We start from the raw sequence: 16,695 nt of genomic DNA, 5'->3' as shown, positions 1-16,695 counted from the left end.
TCCTTACATACTGGTAGAGAGACGGAGACTGTTTCCCAGGCACGTAGCACATGCACTGATGCATATTGGCCACCAGGAGGCGGAAAAACCTAAAGATTATCATCAGAAGTCAGAGGCGGCGGAGGGGGCGGAAGGAGACGTGGGGGAAGGGACTAGAGCCCAGAAGAGGAAGAGGGAGGCGGAGGGAGGAAAGAGAGGGAGGAGGAAAGCGCGGCGGGGGTGGGGGGCGTGGAGAATGGGAAGGAAGGGGAGGAAGGAGGAAGAGGTGGCGTAGGAGGGCTGGAAGGAGGAATGAGACGTAGAGCAGGAGAGAGGGACAAGCAAGTTATTGAAGGGAAAAAATAATTTTCTGGACAGCGGTTATGACATTCATAGGGACCTTACATATTACAACATGTAATACATACTGTTTCATTTTTGCCTCACAAAAACAACCCAGCTGGATAATCATTCCTACCCACCTTTTTTTCTGAGATTTTTTTTTTTTTTGAAGTATAGGTAATTTACAATGTTGTGTTAGTTTCAAGTTTACAGCAAAGTGATCTGGTTATATACATATATATGTATATATATATTCTTTTTCGGATTCTTTTCCATTATATGTTATTACAAGATATTGAGTATAGTTCCCTGTGCTATACAATAGGTCCTTGTTGTTTATCTATTTTATATATAGTAGTGTGTATATGTTAATATTGATACATTTTATTTTATCTCAACCTGAAATGTTGAGGATCAAAGAAAAACAAGTATGCTTTATACATGACAAAATGAAGAGACACATGCGAGAGGGGTATCAAGAGTAATGGACCTTTACCCTATCTTACAGTTTTATTAAATCCATTTCTTTGGTAATTCTGAAAAACCCGTCACCCACGGGTCCTCATGTCCAAGCTCAATTGAGACAAAAAGATAGAGCAGTACTCAAAATGTACCAAAAGTCTGCCCTCAGGGAGTGGCATGCTAGTGAGAGAGAGAGAGAAAATAAATAAGTAACATATACAATATGTCAGATGGTGACCTAAATGTTATGGAGAAAAATTAAGCACAGAAGAGAGAGAAAGAGAGGCAGAGGAGGAGGGAGTGGTCAGGGAAGGTTTTGAGCTACCTCCTCACCTGTAAAACGTGGACAGTAGCCCTCACCTCCTAAGGTTCCGGTGAGGAACAAATGAGTTACAGGCCTTAGCAAGTGCTCTGCAAATGTGGACAGCTCTTCTCCCTCCCTCTCTCTGACTGCTCCCTGAAAGACCTTGACCATTTACCCGAGGCCCGCCTCCCATGAATAACCCATCTCTCTCTTAAGCACCAGGCCTGCCTCTCCAGCTGAGGATTGTTCTGTCTAAACGTCTCCCAGGCACCTCCAACACAAGAGATACTGAGATGCCATCACCACCTGCCCTACTCCTCCTCCTGGCTGCCCTGTCCCTAACAGTAGTAGAAGTACTACTGCCTTCCTCAGTCACCAAACCATGACCTTGGAATAAGCCAGCAAAGTCATTCTCTCTACCCCCTCCTCCAGCAGGTGCCATTTCTACCCAGAGCTGAGGCAATGGATTTTACAGGACACAACGAAAATGTGGAGCCCCTTGTTCAAAACTCAGGGAAAGAGCCTTTAAAAATACAAAATAGAAAGCTTTTCTCTTCCCTCTACAGTCTGTCTTTCCCTCAACTCATCACAGTGGCTTTTATTTGTTAGTTAATACTGTTCTGAGTAAAGAAAGATTAGATTTTTAATTCTTAACATGAATTTCACTGTCCATCTTTATAATGTGCAATGTCAGTTGTAAAGGCAAATATCAGAGCATTTAACTCCGGAGTAGAATCACTAAAATTACACCATTTGTATCTCATAGAGTGTACACGTATTCCACTCTTACCAGAACAATGGAAACCATGAACAAAACTAACTCCACTGTTTTTATTTCTCTTCTTCATATATGTACATCCTACCAACACACTCTTCGACTTATTGATAAATGAGGAAGGACTGAGGGAAAAGGAACGATGTATTGCCCTATCTTTTCCTGACCTTCTCTGTCATCATTTTAAGCATAAGTGGTTGGCAAATACAAGGAAGTAACACATGAAAGGGTATGATAGGATTGTGTTTCTTAGGACTTCATTGGCTTTTTTTGCATCTGAAACAAAGTTTGGTTCAAAAGGGAAGCATGGCCCCTAGGGGCTGTCAGCACCCCGTTTACTCAGTTGTATGTGTAACTTGCTTACCTTGTACTCACCCTGAGTCTCACTGAATTCGCATGCTCTGTGGGCCCCCTGGAATTCTGTGCTCATGGAGCATCGCAAAGACAGTAACTGGAATGCAGCTGCTGAAATGGTGGACACACATATTCTGCGTACATCCTCCCCTCATGAGCATGCTCTGGTGCCCCACTGGACTTCACTTAAAATACACAAGTTCAAAGATAAAATTATTAAGAATTTCAAGATGGCAACAGCAGAGTATTAACCCAAGAGTGGCACCCTACTGAGTGTGGATCCCATGACCCTGCATACGTGACGCGCCTCTGAAGCCGGCCTAGTCACCTTACACTCTCCTGGACCTGCCCTCTCCTTTTCAGCCCCTTGGTCTCCATCCAAGTCACTGGAACCTCTCTCGCAGCTGTTACAATAGTTTCCCTACTTCCTGTTGCCTTCCCTGTCCTTCCTCCATGTTGTCCTGAGAGAGACCTTCATAAAGCACACATTGAATCTGGTCCTTCTAACCCCTCTCCTTTTACGTCCTTTTATGACAATAAAGTATAAAACACTAAGCATGGCATCCAAGGCCCTCGGTGACCTGTCCCCATCAGCCCTACAGTTTCACCTACTCCAACACTCAACCCCTGACAAAGTAGTCTTTATCCAAGCAAACATTTGACTGATGAGTACTGTTGCCAGATTTCGCAAATAAAAATCCAGGATGCCCATTTAAATTTGTCTCATGCATATTTGGGACATATTAACCAAAAATATTATTTGTTATTTATCTGACATTCAAATTTGAACTGGATGTTAACTGAATTAGCCACTGGATCTCTCTTTTTCTCCAAGTTACACCTCAGAGGCTGCCCCCTCCTGGAAGTCTCCCTGGGTTTCCTGTCACTTCCTTCATCACAACACCAACACATTGCTCTCTTTGGTCCGTGATGTTTGGCCCCCAGCAGATCTGGGGCCAAGCAGCCTGATATCAAAGTCTGGAGTCACTCTCCTCTAATTGTGACAAGTCACTGAATCTCTTTCTGCCTCACTTCCTGCATCGATAAAGTGAGCATGGTGAGGATGGTGGTGATGAGGGTAACAGTGCCTGCTTCCCAGGGTTCTTTTAAGGACTCGCAAGTTGGTACATGTGTAAACCACTTAGAATGATGGCTGGCACGTAATAAATGGTAATTCTTTGCTGTGGATTCCTGGCCAGCAGAACCTGTGTTCTATTTATTGCACCCTTGGCTCCTAATACAATACCTGGCACACAAATGAGGAGTGCTTGTTGAATGAACGTATCTGCTTTAAATGCCAACCTGAACTTTGAGAAGGAAGATTATAAAAACCTTTCCCGACCTAAGGCTTTATCCAGGGACCAGGAAGGCTCCTGTTGACAGGGCTCTTTCCTCCCCAGGCCCCTGGGGGTCCTCCTGGGGCAGCTCTCCACCCTGGCTTCTGTTACTTCCACACACTCCCTGTTTCTAGGCCTCGTCACCGCCCTGGCTCTTCCCTTCTCCTGTCTCAGCAGCCGTGTTGCTGGATGTGGAGCTGAGCCCCGCTCTGCAGGCGCCAGGGGGTGGGGGGCGATATTGTGCACCTCCACTGCCTGGCCTCTCCTGGTCCAGCATCTGGGCCAGACTCTTCTGCTCCTGTGACCCAATTCTGACAAACTCCGGAGAAGAAACGTTTCCTATCACTGAAGCCAAGGTGCTAGAAACGGGGAGCAGAGGAGAAAGGGGAGATGGGCAGGAACATGTGTGGGCGGTAAATGTAGATAAAAGTCTGAAAGAAGGAACAAGAAAACCATATTATCCCTTTCATGTTATTCTCTGGCCAAATAAACTCTGTTCGGGCAGGAAAAAGACCCGCTGGGCTTGAGCCAAGGAACTTTGCGCTGTTGTGTGACACTTCTCAGCTGGCCAGAGCTTCCTCTCCTGCCCTCACTGGCTGGCTCATGGGCCTGCAGAGAAGCAGATTTGCCCCCTAACTGGCTGGTCTGAGCTGAGGTCCTGTTCCTCGGGGTCAGCGCAGGCGACCACAGCAACAGGGCAGGCCTGCTGCACAGCTGAATGGGTTTAGAGGTCAGGCGTTGTGCCAGACTGAGCCAGGTTCACTCCGGCATTGCTACTCGCTGGCTGAGTGACTGCTCCATTATTCAACTTCTCTCAGCCTCAATTTTATGCAAAAATTGGGACCATGATACCTCCCTGGCAGATTTTGTGCAGAGAGGAGAATAAACAAAAACTTGTACCCCTGGGGCTTACTTGAGTCCTGGGGATGCACACAGCTCCTAGAGCAGGGAGAGCACTGGATAACTATCGGCTTTTATGATTGGTATCTTAGAAAGAGGGTACAGTAGGATTCTGAAATGTGATCTGCTCCTAAAAAGGAGCAAAGTTGGAATGAATGAGATTCTTCCCTCCTTTTCTGTGATCTGATTCACTTCAGAGAACTCTGTAGTTTTCTTGTGAGAAAGCGAGAGGAGGCTTCAGAATTCTATATAGAGGGCAGATGTGTGTATATGTCCTGGGAGGCCTGAAGCTGCATCTGCACAGACCTTCTCATACTATTGAAAAAAAAAATGTCAAGAATGTAAAAGATGTTGAAGGTTTGGGAGGCACAGTCCCAAATATGTTAGTCCCCAATAGTCCCCAAATTTGTTAAATATGTTTTCACATTAAAAATGATTAGGAAGGCCAGGCTGAGTATAAAGAACACTGGCAGTGAATTGCAATAAAAGTAACTCACTTTAGAGAGATTAAGAGCTGTCATCACGTTAAGGGATGTTAAGGAAAAGACCTTCAGCCTCCCTGGATCTTGGTGTTTGCTTTGTTTGTATAAGTTGAGGGGCAGGGATTGGACTGAAAACCTATAAGGATCCTAGAGTCTCAGCATCCCCAGACCCATAGTAGCAGCAAGGTTGAATGAGAATATCCTGAAGACACATGCTGTTCTGGGAAGAACCGTCTGCAGCCAATTGTGGGGATGTTAATCCCATTGTTGGGGCGGCAGCTTTTCAAGCTGTAAAAGAAATTGGGGGGAATGATGGGTCTCACATGAAAATGTGAGCCATAAGCAGAGATGGGAAGAGGGAATGGAGAAGAGAAAGACTTGAGAGGGAAGCATTTTGGAAGGAGACCAATGGTGGGGTGTAATGGGTGCTGCCCACAGCAAGACGTCACAACAGAAGTGAGCTGACAACCCTGCCCTCCACCGCCTCTGCTCCTCTGCAGGCCCCGCCTCTCCGGTCCATTTCAGTGCATTCCTTTCCTGTGCCCACGGGTCACCTGTTCTATCTAGGCCCCTGCCTTTGCACCATCAGGGGCTGCTTTCATTTCCTATTCATGGAATGATCCCTTCCGTGGGAGATCTCTGTGACTGATGCAAAGGCAAAACTGCCAATTCCTGTCTCCAAATACCAGGGACCAGGGACTATTTCCCCCTAGGAAGCCTCCAGATCAGGCTCTCAGATTTAAACAGGAGCAGCTTGGGGCCAGGGAAAGATCACTGGGCTAAAAATCTGAAAACCAATTAGCTATGACCTTGGATACGTCCATTAAAGCATCTTAGCCTCAGATTGTCTTCTGCAAAAGGATAAGAGAACTTCCCTGGTGGTGCAGTGGTTAAGAATCTGCCTACCAATGCAGGGCACATGGGTTCGAGCCCTGCTCCAGGAAGATCCCACATGCCGCGGAGCAACTAAGCCTGTGAGCCACAACTACTGAAGCCCGTGCGCCTAGAGCCTAGAGCCCCTGATCCACAACAAAATGAAGCCAGCGAGATGAGAAGCCCGCGCACCGCGACGAAGAGTAGCCCCCGCTCACCGCAACTAGAGAAAGCCTGCGCGTAGCAACGAAGACTCAACGCAGCCAAAAGTAAATAAATAAATTTATTTAAAAAAAAAAAAGATAAGGTGAAAGGGAGGGGAACTAGATGAGATCAGTGATATTGTGAATTCTGAGAAAGCCTGAGCTCTAAAATGGTTGAGTTGATAGGGGTAGTGGAGTTCCAGGTCCCCTCTCCTGCCTTATAAATTGTTTTGAAGGTGCATAGGAAAGAGATTTTTTTTTCTGGCTGTAAGGATCAAGGAAGACTTTCACGGATGGGGTGATATTTGAAGACATGAACAAATGAGTGAGATAAAGCACCAAACCAGTCACAGCCCTGGCAGGAAATAGGCCACAGTCCAGAAAAGCAATTGAACAGAGTTTAATGGAGGGACCATTTGCAAAGGTCAGGGAAGAGAGACCAGCAAGGAACTGTGACATGCTCTGGGGCTACAGCAGGAGCAACCCCAGTGGGTCTGAAGGAGCAAAGGGAGAGTATTTCCAAAGCAGGGGAGAGTTGTAGCCATGGAAGTGTCCCAAAAGAGCTGTGGCTCTAGAGCAGGCAGGCAGCCACTGTCACCTGCTGCCCAGTAGGGACTGAGACAGGGGAATAGAGACCCTGGAGTCTCTGTTATGCCCTTTGGATCTTTTGGTGTTGTCTCCTCTTGGCAGGTCCCCCCCAGAAGCCAGATTGCAAAGACTGCTGAATCAGCCCTCAGGGGTCAGCCACTGGAAAAAAAAGTAGCGAGTGGATTGGGAGAGGGGGAGGGGGAGAGAAGTGCAAATAAAATTAACCAGCCCAGACATCTCTCTTCAAGGATTTGCCATCTAGAGGGATAGCTAGATGTTAATCAACAACCACAGTGTTGGGTCAATTGGAGTAAGAGTTAACAGAGCCGTAACTAATACTTACTGAGCGTCTGTACCAGGCACCACACCAGAGGCTTCACACGTGCACCCGGGTTCCATCTTCACAGCCTTCCCGTGAAGCCATCACTACAATTCAGCACGTTTTGTAGAGGAGGCTTAGAGAAGTAAATAACATGCCCAGGGTCACACAGCCAGCAAAGCGAGGGGGAGCCAAACATGAATCCAGATGGTGTAACCCTAGAAATGCTCACCCTTTTAGCCAAAATGCTATGCCTCTTGGTCAAGAACACGTTTACTCCCTGCATCTGGGTCTGTTGACCTTAAATGCTGCCACAACCAGAGAGAGGTTCAGATTTGGAAGGGAAGCTTGCAAACCATTTATCCCACTGAAGTTTACTGAGGGTATTAATAGTTGGTGATTCCCCTGATCTGTGTCTTTCCTAGATTCTAACTCCTGTGGAGCATCATTTTAGCAGCTTTAGCCATTTTACCTGCCGGCTGTGAAAGTTCCCTCCTAATAAGAAAAGCACACCATCTCTGATTCTGACCCTACCCGACCTTGCTTCCTAGCACCAGCTCCTTGTCCCCATTGTCCCCCCAACCTTCCTGCAAATCCCTGTAGGACTAAAGATGTGAAAAGTGTTTCTCAGATGCATCCTGCATTGCACTTTATTTTTTGGTTTTGTTTTAATATAAAATTGTTTTTCTACAGCTTGTTCTTCATTCCCAGGTCCCCCAGCCACGTCACCGGCTCTCTCTGGTGACACATGAGGTATTGCCAATAGGCCGGCTGAGCTCAAAGGCCTTGTGCCAGGTGTTGTGAGCTCCAAGTAGGCAGTGCTGTGGCGAAAGTGACCAACGCAGGTGTGTGTAGGCCGATCTCTAGACTTGGCTTTTTTCCCTGAAAACATCAATATCTTACATCATAAATGCAGAGTAAAGGGGTTCACAGTCCAGAGTTCATCGCTGTCATAGTTGGTGTCAGCACCAGGGGGCAGGCGTGGAGACGTGGCACCCTGACCACACACACATCTGCTCGGGGTCCTCAGGGGAGCCCTGCCGATGGCCACGCCCAGCCTGTGAGCACTCCCTGGCCTCTGCCTGTGCTCCCCCCTGAGACACCAGGCAGTGGAGAGTCCTGACTAGAGCCCTGGTGCAGCCTAGTGTCTGAATCACCAAGGGATCCAAAGACAGAGTCAATCAGAGGAGCAGAGAAATGTGAGTGCATGAGGATTCATGGTGCGGAGGCAGCCAGCCGTTGTGGGCAAGGGACGGCGGGTGTGAGCGTGAGGTCTGTGGGCTCCTGGGAAGCCCGGACTCTCTGAATCCTCTCCTCACTCCACTGCTTCTACCTCCGTGCTCAGCACAGGGTCTGGCTCACATCAAACAGACAGGGTGCTCTGCTTATAAACTCAACCCAGCTTCCTTTGTCTCCCAGACCAGCTCCCCTCTGCCTGCTGCCTTGCTTGGGTTCTCTGTTTCCCCATTAAAGCTCCAGGCAGAAAACAGTATTCATTCATTCCACAAAATATTTACTGAGAGTCTCCTGTGTTTAAGGTACCCGATTTAGCAAATTGAAATACAATGTATTTTACCTGGCGACCCTACCAACCTTCTGTTTTAGGTGATGGGAATCCAGCAGAAGCCAAAACAGCCCAAAACTTCTGTCTCTGTGGAGATTATATTCTAGAGCAGGGAGCTAGATAATCAACTATACATATATGTTGATGATAACATGGTAAGTGTTACGGACAAAAATAAAGCAGGGTCTCAGATGCGTCTGTTCTCCCAGACTCCTGAGGGAGAGGTGTGACCCATCTTTAGGTTAGTCCAGTGTCCTTCCTTTATTCACACCTGCCTCCACCTCTTCTCCCTCTTACTGGTTGGGAAGCAGCTCATTCGGCAGGAAGTAACCCCCGAGGTGACTGACTTTCCAGCCAAGGTGTAGAGGACAGCGAGCTCCCCTGTCCCCTCTCCCCCGAGGTGAGACTGGGGCCCATGGACGTCCAGCAGGAGCAGTCCTCTTAGGTCATGAGCTTGGACAAGGATGGGACCCATCAGCACCACACAGGGCAGGCCTGCAGCTCTTCCACCGGGAGATGCCAAGTCGGAGTCCCTGAACACTCACCATTTTCCCAGCAATGGGACTTCACTGAAGCCACTGCTGGGCAGAAGGAAGCAGGTGAGTTTGCTCTTTAAAGGGACAGAGAGCTGTGCACATGTGTAGTTCTCTCTCTTCATTTTAGCCTCTTTGCAAACGGTCTGAATCATTTCTGGAAATTCCTTTTGGTCTCTTTTAAAAGCACTACTTAGGCAGTATTTCTTGGGAAATGGTCTGTTTATCAAATATTCGCTGCCTTTGTGTAAACCTCCACTGTCTGTTTGTATTCAACACTGTAGGGGAAAGAAAGAACTGCCAGGAAAATTTGTGAAAGACTTTTAATGGTCAAAAAAGATTACTGGGTATCTCTTCAATGGAATACTGACATTGTCTAGCAGACCTCACACTGGAGATCTCTGATTCTGTAGGACTGAGCCCTTGTCTCTTTTTCTAGACCATTTACAACTTTGTAGAGACAGATGTTAACTTATAGAACAGTGAGAGTAATACAAATGGTTCCTGTGCTTGGTGATGCAGATTACTTCTCTCTGATAGAGAATATAAGATTTTATAAATCAAATCCTCATTTGAACCACTTTTAACATTTTTACTGGTTTTCTTATTAATTAATAAGTTAAATGAATCATTGACACGTTCTTTTTATATATTTACCTTTTAAAAAAATTATCCTTTATTAGGACATACAGGGTTTTCACTGTAAAGCCATTACCAGTACAAAATAGCTAGGAAATGGTACAAAACAGTACACAATCTAGGGTTAAATTTTATGGAGGAAGAACAAAAGTACAGAAATGGGGAAGTCCTCTGTAGGTTGCTGTGGGAAATAATGACTAGTCAAACAAAAAAACATGATGCTTTAGTTTCAGGAAAAATTGCCAGAACCTACTCTGTCAATAAAAATTCTACTGTATTAGGAAGGTAACAACAACTGATTTTTCACTGTTCCTTTAATCCTCACGACAATGACATTTGTCAGATATTGGGAGGAAATTTGCTTATGCTCCATGCATTGACCTTAGGCTGTTACGTTTATGTCCAGTTATGACTCTGTTCTGGCTGTACAGGTAGTTTTTATTTTGTTAATTTAACTTTTTCTACACATATAATGTGTCACTGAATTTGTAAAACCTCTTTGGAAAATCTCTCTATGCACATGGAATCCTTTTTCTGATAGAGAAATAAAGGGTTTACACTCTCACTTTTCTTTTTCAACTCAGTGGTGTTTATTGGATGCTAACTCAATGAATCCCATGGGCTGGGTGCTAAGGGAGATTGAAAAGAAACACATGCATAAAAGTTCATATAGATAGCCAAGTTCTCTTCTCACAATTTCTTATTGAGCTGGTGGTGTTGATTGCACAGGTAATATTATTGAACTCTCCACTTTATAGGAATCAAGACAGAGGGACACTGGATGGCTTGGCTGAAACCACAGGTGGAAACAGCAGTGGGGGTGGAACTAGTACCCAGGGCTTCTGATTCCCAGCAGCATCCAGTTCCCTACCAAAAATATACTTCTCTCAACGATTGCAAGTAACTTGAGGGGCTCCCACATTCGGGGTGATTCTCAGTGGAAGGCTCCTCTTCTCATGATCTGAGAAAAAGGGAACAATTTCCATCCCTTCCTCTGGATCCCAGTTTCAGTTCCATATTTCAGGAGTGATTTGCCCCTCCTTGATTTAACAATGGGTCCCAGAGCCTTTATGTTTATTTGTTGTTGTTGTTTTCCATGATGACTCTCAAGGTATCTTGGTTTCCCAACCATCCTGTGGGAGAGAATGGGGCAAAGCTGGAGTCACTCTCCCAGCCAGGCCCCTCTGCCACTGGGCTGGCCCAGGAATCTCGGAGAGTCCGGAGACATCCTCTGTGCGCTCCAGCACCCACAGTCCTTGGCCGTTTCCTGCTTTTCTCTGCAGGAATAACGCCCAGCACTTCCGGCTCAGGTACTCTCTTGCTGAAGGACTTTCCTTGGGCAGCAGCTCAGACTTCACTCTTGCTTCTTCTGGAACTTCTCCTGCTGGCTGCTCTTGGTTTCAGCTGGAAGCTTCACCGGGAGGAAGAGAGAGAATGCTGGACCAAAGGTAAAGCAATCAGAAGACCGAGACAGTGAGGTCCAAAGAAGACTGTGGAAAAGGGATTGGACAGAGGGTAAGGGAGAGGACAAGGATGAAGAGGATTAGGGGATTTGAAGGTGAGGTTTTTAATTCAGTCCTTCCTCCCTCAAAACCAGCAACCCTACCTCATTAGTTCCCCCACCCTGTGCCGCTGACCGTGCCCTAGCTTTCCTAGTTCTAGGACAGCTCACAGGACTCACTGCACACATGATGCAGGAATGGGTCTCCCTGAGGCCCTTTCCACGTAAACCTGGCTCATCTCCTGTGGACGGTACTGATTCATTTCTTGTCCTTTCTCAGAGAAACTCCAAAGAGAGCTCCGTAAGTTCTGTGCTTCCCTCCCCTGTGTATACGATTTGAGACCCTCTCATGTGCCATTTATCTCATGAGGTTTCTTTGTTCTGCTTCAGGCTGGAGAAAAGCCCAGAAAGTGGATGGTGAGTAAATTGGAATTTTTCTTTTTCATCTAAGACTTTATGCGCTTCATTTAATAGGTGCCTTTCTCCTGATTCTTTCCCCTGAGGCCTTGCTTACTCTTACACTATCTGGAGTTACGCCATAGAATCCCAATAGTTCTGTTCATACCTCATGGATGCCCCAAAGGTTTTTCTTCTCTTTTTTTTTTTTTTTCCGCTGCATTGGGTCTTCATTGCGGAGCACGTGGTTCTTATTGCACCGGCTTCTCTTGTTGCAGCGCTCGGGCTTCTGAGGTTGCCGCACGCGGGCTTAGTTGCTCATTAGTTGCTCCGCGGCAAGATCTTCCCAGACCAGGGCTCGAACCCTGTAGGCAGGCGGATTCTTAACCACTGCGCCACCAGGGAAGTCCCCCAAAGGTATTCAAACCTGTGGCCAAAACTGAACTCCATCTCCTTTGCTGTCAACCGGCCCTTCCTCCTCGAACCCATGCTGCACAATGCTGCCAGCACCCACCCAAGGAACCTCCTCTCCTCCCCTCAGGGCAAGTCCTGTTACTGCTTAGCCCAGGACCCCTTCTGAGGCATAGAATACCTCCCTCAATTTTTCTTTCTTCTTTTATCACAGATCCCTGGGATTAGGTTACCAAGACCGTTCTCTTAACAGCAAGCTGCTTCCACTCCCCCAAGAGCTGCTGCTGCCCTTTTCCTTTTAAGACTTTTAGTTTAAATAAATATTAGGAAACAGACAAGAAATCTGAAAAACAACCAGCATAAACAAGACATTGCTTCTGAAAAGTTTACCATTGTCTAGGGTTTCAAAGTAGACTTGCTAAAATAGAAACCCGATTACATTCCTCTCAAGTCCCAAACCTTCTGTGGCTTCCCATTGCCTTCTGCAGTCTAATTGGGAGGGGGGATGCTATGGACATTTGTAAATCCTAAAAGGATTTTCAATTTTTTTTTTTGAAAAATTGTCTTAATTTTAATCAAAACAAACACAACCTAAGCAGATCCTATATCACCTGTTTAACATCCTTGTAATCAATTATTGCTGAGTGGTTCCAGTTTCCAAGCTAACTGCTATGTTCATAATTGCATTAGTGACAAAGGAACTCCCTAATGACAGATTTTAACTTTTAATGCTACATTTTTTAATTGGCTCCCTCAGGACTTTGAAGGTATATTTTCAAATGTATTTGGAAATTAATTTTTGCCCAACCAAGTTTCTTACGTAACTCAGTTGAAGAAACACTACACGAAAAGGTAAAGTCCAATCCGTGCACTTTTTAACCCCGCAGTGCAGTCACTCGGTGGTCCAGTCCTATTTCTGCTCCATCCCTGGACACTCCATGACACGCACCACCCTACACTGGCCTGACCACACCACCTGCAGTGCCCCAAATCCATCATTCCGTTTCTTACTTCTGTGCCCATTTCCTCTGCCTGTTCACCACACCTGGTTGACCTTGTTTATTCTACTCATACAGACAAACTGGGACAGGCTTCTTAACCTCTCTGAAGTTCTATTTTTCCCACCCAGAAATTGATTTAATTACAACTACTACTTTGAGCAGATGTTAGGAAATGAGATAAAGGTGTGGAGGACACCCAGTACAGACGTAGCACGTAGCTAAGTTCAGTGAACATTAGCTGTGATCCTTCATCACCACATCCTTTTCCCACATCTCTGAAGGTAATGGAACCTCAGAGAGAAAAGAGAAGTGGGAGTTGCCAAACTTCCTGCCCCACGACCTGCACCTGCCCTTTCTAATCTGTTTGCTCTGATTGCAACAGAGCAGATGTCTTTTTTCCTTTCTGAGGCTATTTCCCCATTCTCGTCCTAGACCCCTCACTCTCCAGCTTCCCTCAGGGATTCCCTATTCATTTCATTCATTCATTCATCAACTCAGCAAAGATCCACGACTATTAACTATGTGCCAGTTACTCTTCTAAGTGCCCAGGGCACAGAAATGAACACCACAGAACTTTCCCATTCACAAAGAACCTACCTTCCAGTGGAAGAAGACAGAAAAAAAAAAAAAAAAAGAAATAGTAAAATATACAGTTTGGCACACGTTAATATATACTCAGGAGATAACAGAATATTGCATTGGAAGGTGTCGTTTAAAATAGGGTGATGAATTGTACACCTGGAACTGATAAAATATTGTACATCAACTATACTTCAATTTAAAAAATTAAAATAAAATAGGGTGATGATGAAGTAGGGGAGCAAGCCACAGGAATAGCTGGGGGAAAAGCATTCCAAGAAGGGAGAACCGCAGTGCCAAAGCCCAGAGGCAGAAGCACACTGGTTTGTCTGAAGAGTAACAAAGGAGCCAGTGTAGCCAGCGGACAGGGAGCGACCAGGAGAATCAGAAGGGGTAGGATCAGAGGGGCCTGGAGGGCCAGATCACATACGGCCTTGAAAGTCATCATGCTGGCCTTGGCTTTGCCTCTGAGAAAGGAGCCACCAGTGAGTTTTGAGCAGAGGAGGAACTGAGCTTGACTTAACGTTTTGAGAAATTACTTTAGATGCTAAACTGAGACTGGGATGGGGGGGAAAAGGGAGAGGCTAGGAGGGGCAGGATAGAAGCCTGAAGACCAGCTGGGAGCTGCTGCAGAGATCAAGGGGAGAAGTGAGGATGGCTTATACAGAGGGGGAGTGCTGGAAGTGGTGAGAAGGGGTCAGTGCTGGAGTTATTTTAAAAATAGAGTAAAAAAGCCTTGCTGATAGACTTCAATGTGGCGTGCAAGTAAAGGAGTGGATCAAGGATGACGCCAAGGTCCAAGGCCTAAGAAACTGTAAAGATGGAATTGCCATTTTCTGCGGTAGGAAACCGATAAAGAAACAGCTAGCGGGGGCAAGGGGAGTAGGTAGCATGGAATGGAAAGGTGGAAGAGGGTATCAGTGATCCAATGGAGATGCAGAGTAGGCAGCTGGATAACCAAGTGCTCAGTCCATACAGGAGGTCAGGGCTAGAAATATAACTTATTCTTTTTGCTCCTCTGTATCTTCTTCTTTTCTTGGTGACCTTGCATAACTTAAAATGCCTTTTTTTAGATTAAAAAATTGTATTAATTGGAGTATAGTTTATTTACAATATTGTGTTAGTTTCAGGTGTTTGGTTTCTTTGGAAACCATAAAGTTAAGAGGTACAAAATGTTGTGCTTAGAAACACCTTCTCTGAAGTTTAGCATCTAGGCTGGAAATCAAGGCTGCTTCTCTGTGTCAAAGTAGCTTGGATCCTCCAGACAAGAGGGGAATATTTCATTCTCGTTGATATGATTTCCAGCAGCAAAGCTTTTTGATAGACTGTGAATTTTAAAAACGAAATTTCCCAGTGAGTCAGAAAGCAGGAAGCACTTAGAGAAGGGGGCTGTTTTGCCCCTTTGCAGCTGCAACATGACCTCGAGAGAAATACTATTTCCTGTTAAGTATGGAGTTGGCTTTATCAGGCATGTCTGTTATCCCAGCCTGATGACTGGGAGGGCAGATTTTTACTTTCTGAGCTAAGTTTTACCTTCTCACCCCTCTGTGATATCATGCCCACTCTTCTATTTTATTTTATTTATTTTATTTTATTTCTGAACTCAATCCCATGCCTTTCCTCAGTTTCCTTTATAAGTGGTTTTATGCCTGCCATTCTTCATGTGATTTGGGGGCCTAAATCCTACAGGTCCTCAAGAACCTCAAGTCCCTTCTTGTGGTATCAGCAGAGAAAGGAGCATTTCTCTGAGTAGGTGCCAGGGAAGGGACAAAAGGGACCTGAGGCAGTGCTTGTCCCTGCCTCAGGTTGTTCCTGACAGGCGGTCCTGGAGCTCTCCTGCTTACACATAGCCTGTTGGAGGTAGCCCTGACTCTTAGTAAGAGTGGCCAGGTACCTGGGTCCAGACCATCAATATCTTTGGGGATGGCTGGGCATTTAGGAGCTAGGGATAGCCAGATAAAAATAACCCCCTGATCATTTTAGAACATATAACTGAAAGATACTCCTACATTTATATTTCAGACATAGCATTGGTGCCTCAAGCATTTCAGAACTATGTTCTACCTGATAGGCCTGCTGAAGTTTCCAAGGGAAAGTGCACTGATGTTTGCAACTTACTTTAGAAGGTACCAAATAAATCAATAAATATTGGAATAAATAATAAATAAGGATGGATAGTGATGTGAACAGAAAGATAGATTATAATAAAGCAAGTATAGTAAAATGTTCACTGTAGAATCTAGACCACAGGTATATTAGACATTCACTGAAAAATTCTTTCAACTTTGCTATCCGTTTGAAAAGTTTCAAGATAAAGTGTTGATAAGTGGGGACTGGGAAGGGATGAATTGTATTTTGCTGCTGATGATAGAGACCAGAAGTACTTCTGGCTCAAATAAAACAAGATTTCTTTTCCTTTCATGTAAGGTGAATTCAGAGGGCAGCTGTCCAGAGCTGGTCCAGCAGCTCAGAGATGCATCCATGCCCCAGCCTCCTTCTGTCTTTATTCTCTGCCCTCTCAGCATGTAGTTTCCATTCTCAAGGTTGCCTAATGGTCACAAGTTGGTCACTGCACTCCAGCTCCAAAGACCATGTTCTAGGCAAGAGGAAGAAAGAGGTAGAAGATCGTGGGCCTGTCTTGAGAAACATAACCCAACAACTTCCGCCTGCAAATCATTGGCTCAAACTTAGTCCCTTGGCCTCTCTTATCTATAAGGATGGGCACATTGCACTACTCCCCAAAATTGGGTTTGAGTACTAAGAAGCAGGGACCTTTTGCCTCATTGGAAATGAGAAAGCAAGATGGGTCACCACCAGCTCTACTGGAGCCATCTGAGAAAATTTGGCCAGGGTTGTCTTGCCGTTTCTGCTCGAACCCTCACAGTCTGATCCAGAAATACTGCCTCAATATGGGCTGCCAGTGTTCCATCAGTATGCGAGGTACGTAGGCTTCATTAAGCTGGACTCCGTGAACTTCCTTGAATGGGCCATCCAAGACATCTACCTTACCACAGAAAGAATGCTAGCTCTTTGTACATCAAAAAAAAAAAAAAAAAAAAAAAAGCAGGAAATAGAACTTGCACAAGCAACCAGCCAGCTCTACCACGGAGCCTAAATTCAAACTGTTGTAATATAATTAAATTCTGGGAATTC

At 45.5% G+C, this 16,695-nt stretch overlaps 1 protein-coding gene across 1 annotated transcript in view; it reads left to right on the top strand.

Moving 5' to 3' along the window:
• Nucleotides 1-16,695, top strand: part of LOC103004316 (uncharacterized) — a 353,565-nt gene that overhangs the window by 76,562 nt on the left and 260,308 nt on the right. The window contains 1 exon segment of the mRNA XM_007179046.2: nucleotides 297-324. Coding sequence (XP_007179108.2) covers nucleotides 297-324 — 28 coding nt within the window.

The sequence above is a fragment of the Balaenoptera acutorostrata genome, chromosome 10 (assembly GCF_949987535.1).
Source record: "Balaenoptera acutorostrata chromosome 10, mBalAcu1.1, whole genome shotgun sequence".
In the NCBI taxonomy this organism is placed as follows: Eukaryota; Metazoa; Chordata; class Mammalia; order Artiodactyla; family Balaenopteridae; genus Balaenoptera; species Balaenoptera acutorostrata.
The sequence above is the reverse complement of the archived record's forward strand: the minus strand, read 5'-3'. Positions and strand labels throughout refer to the sequence as shown.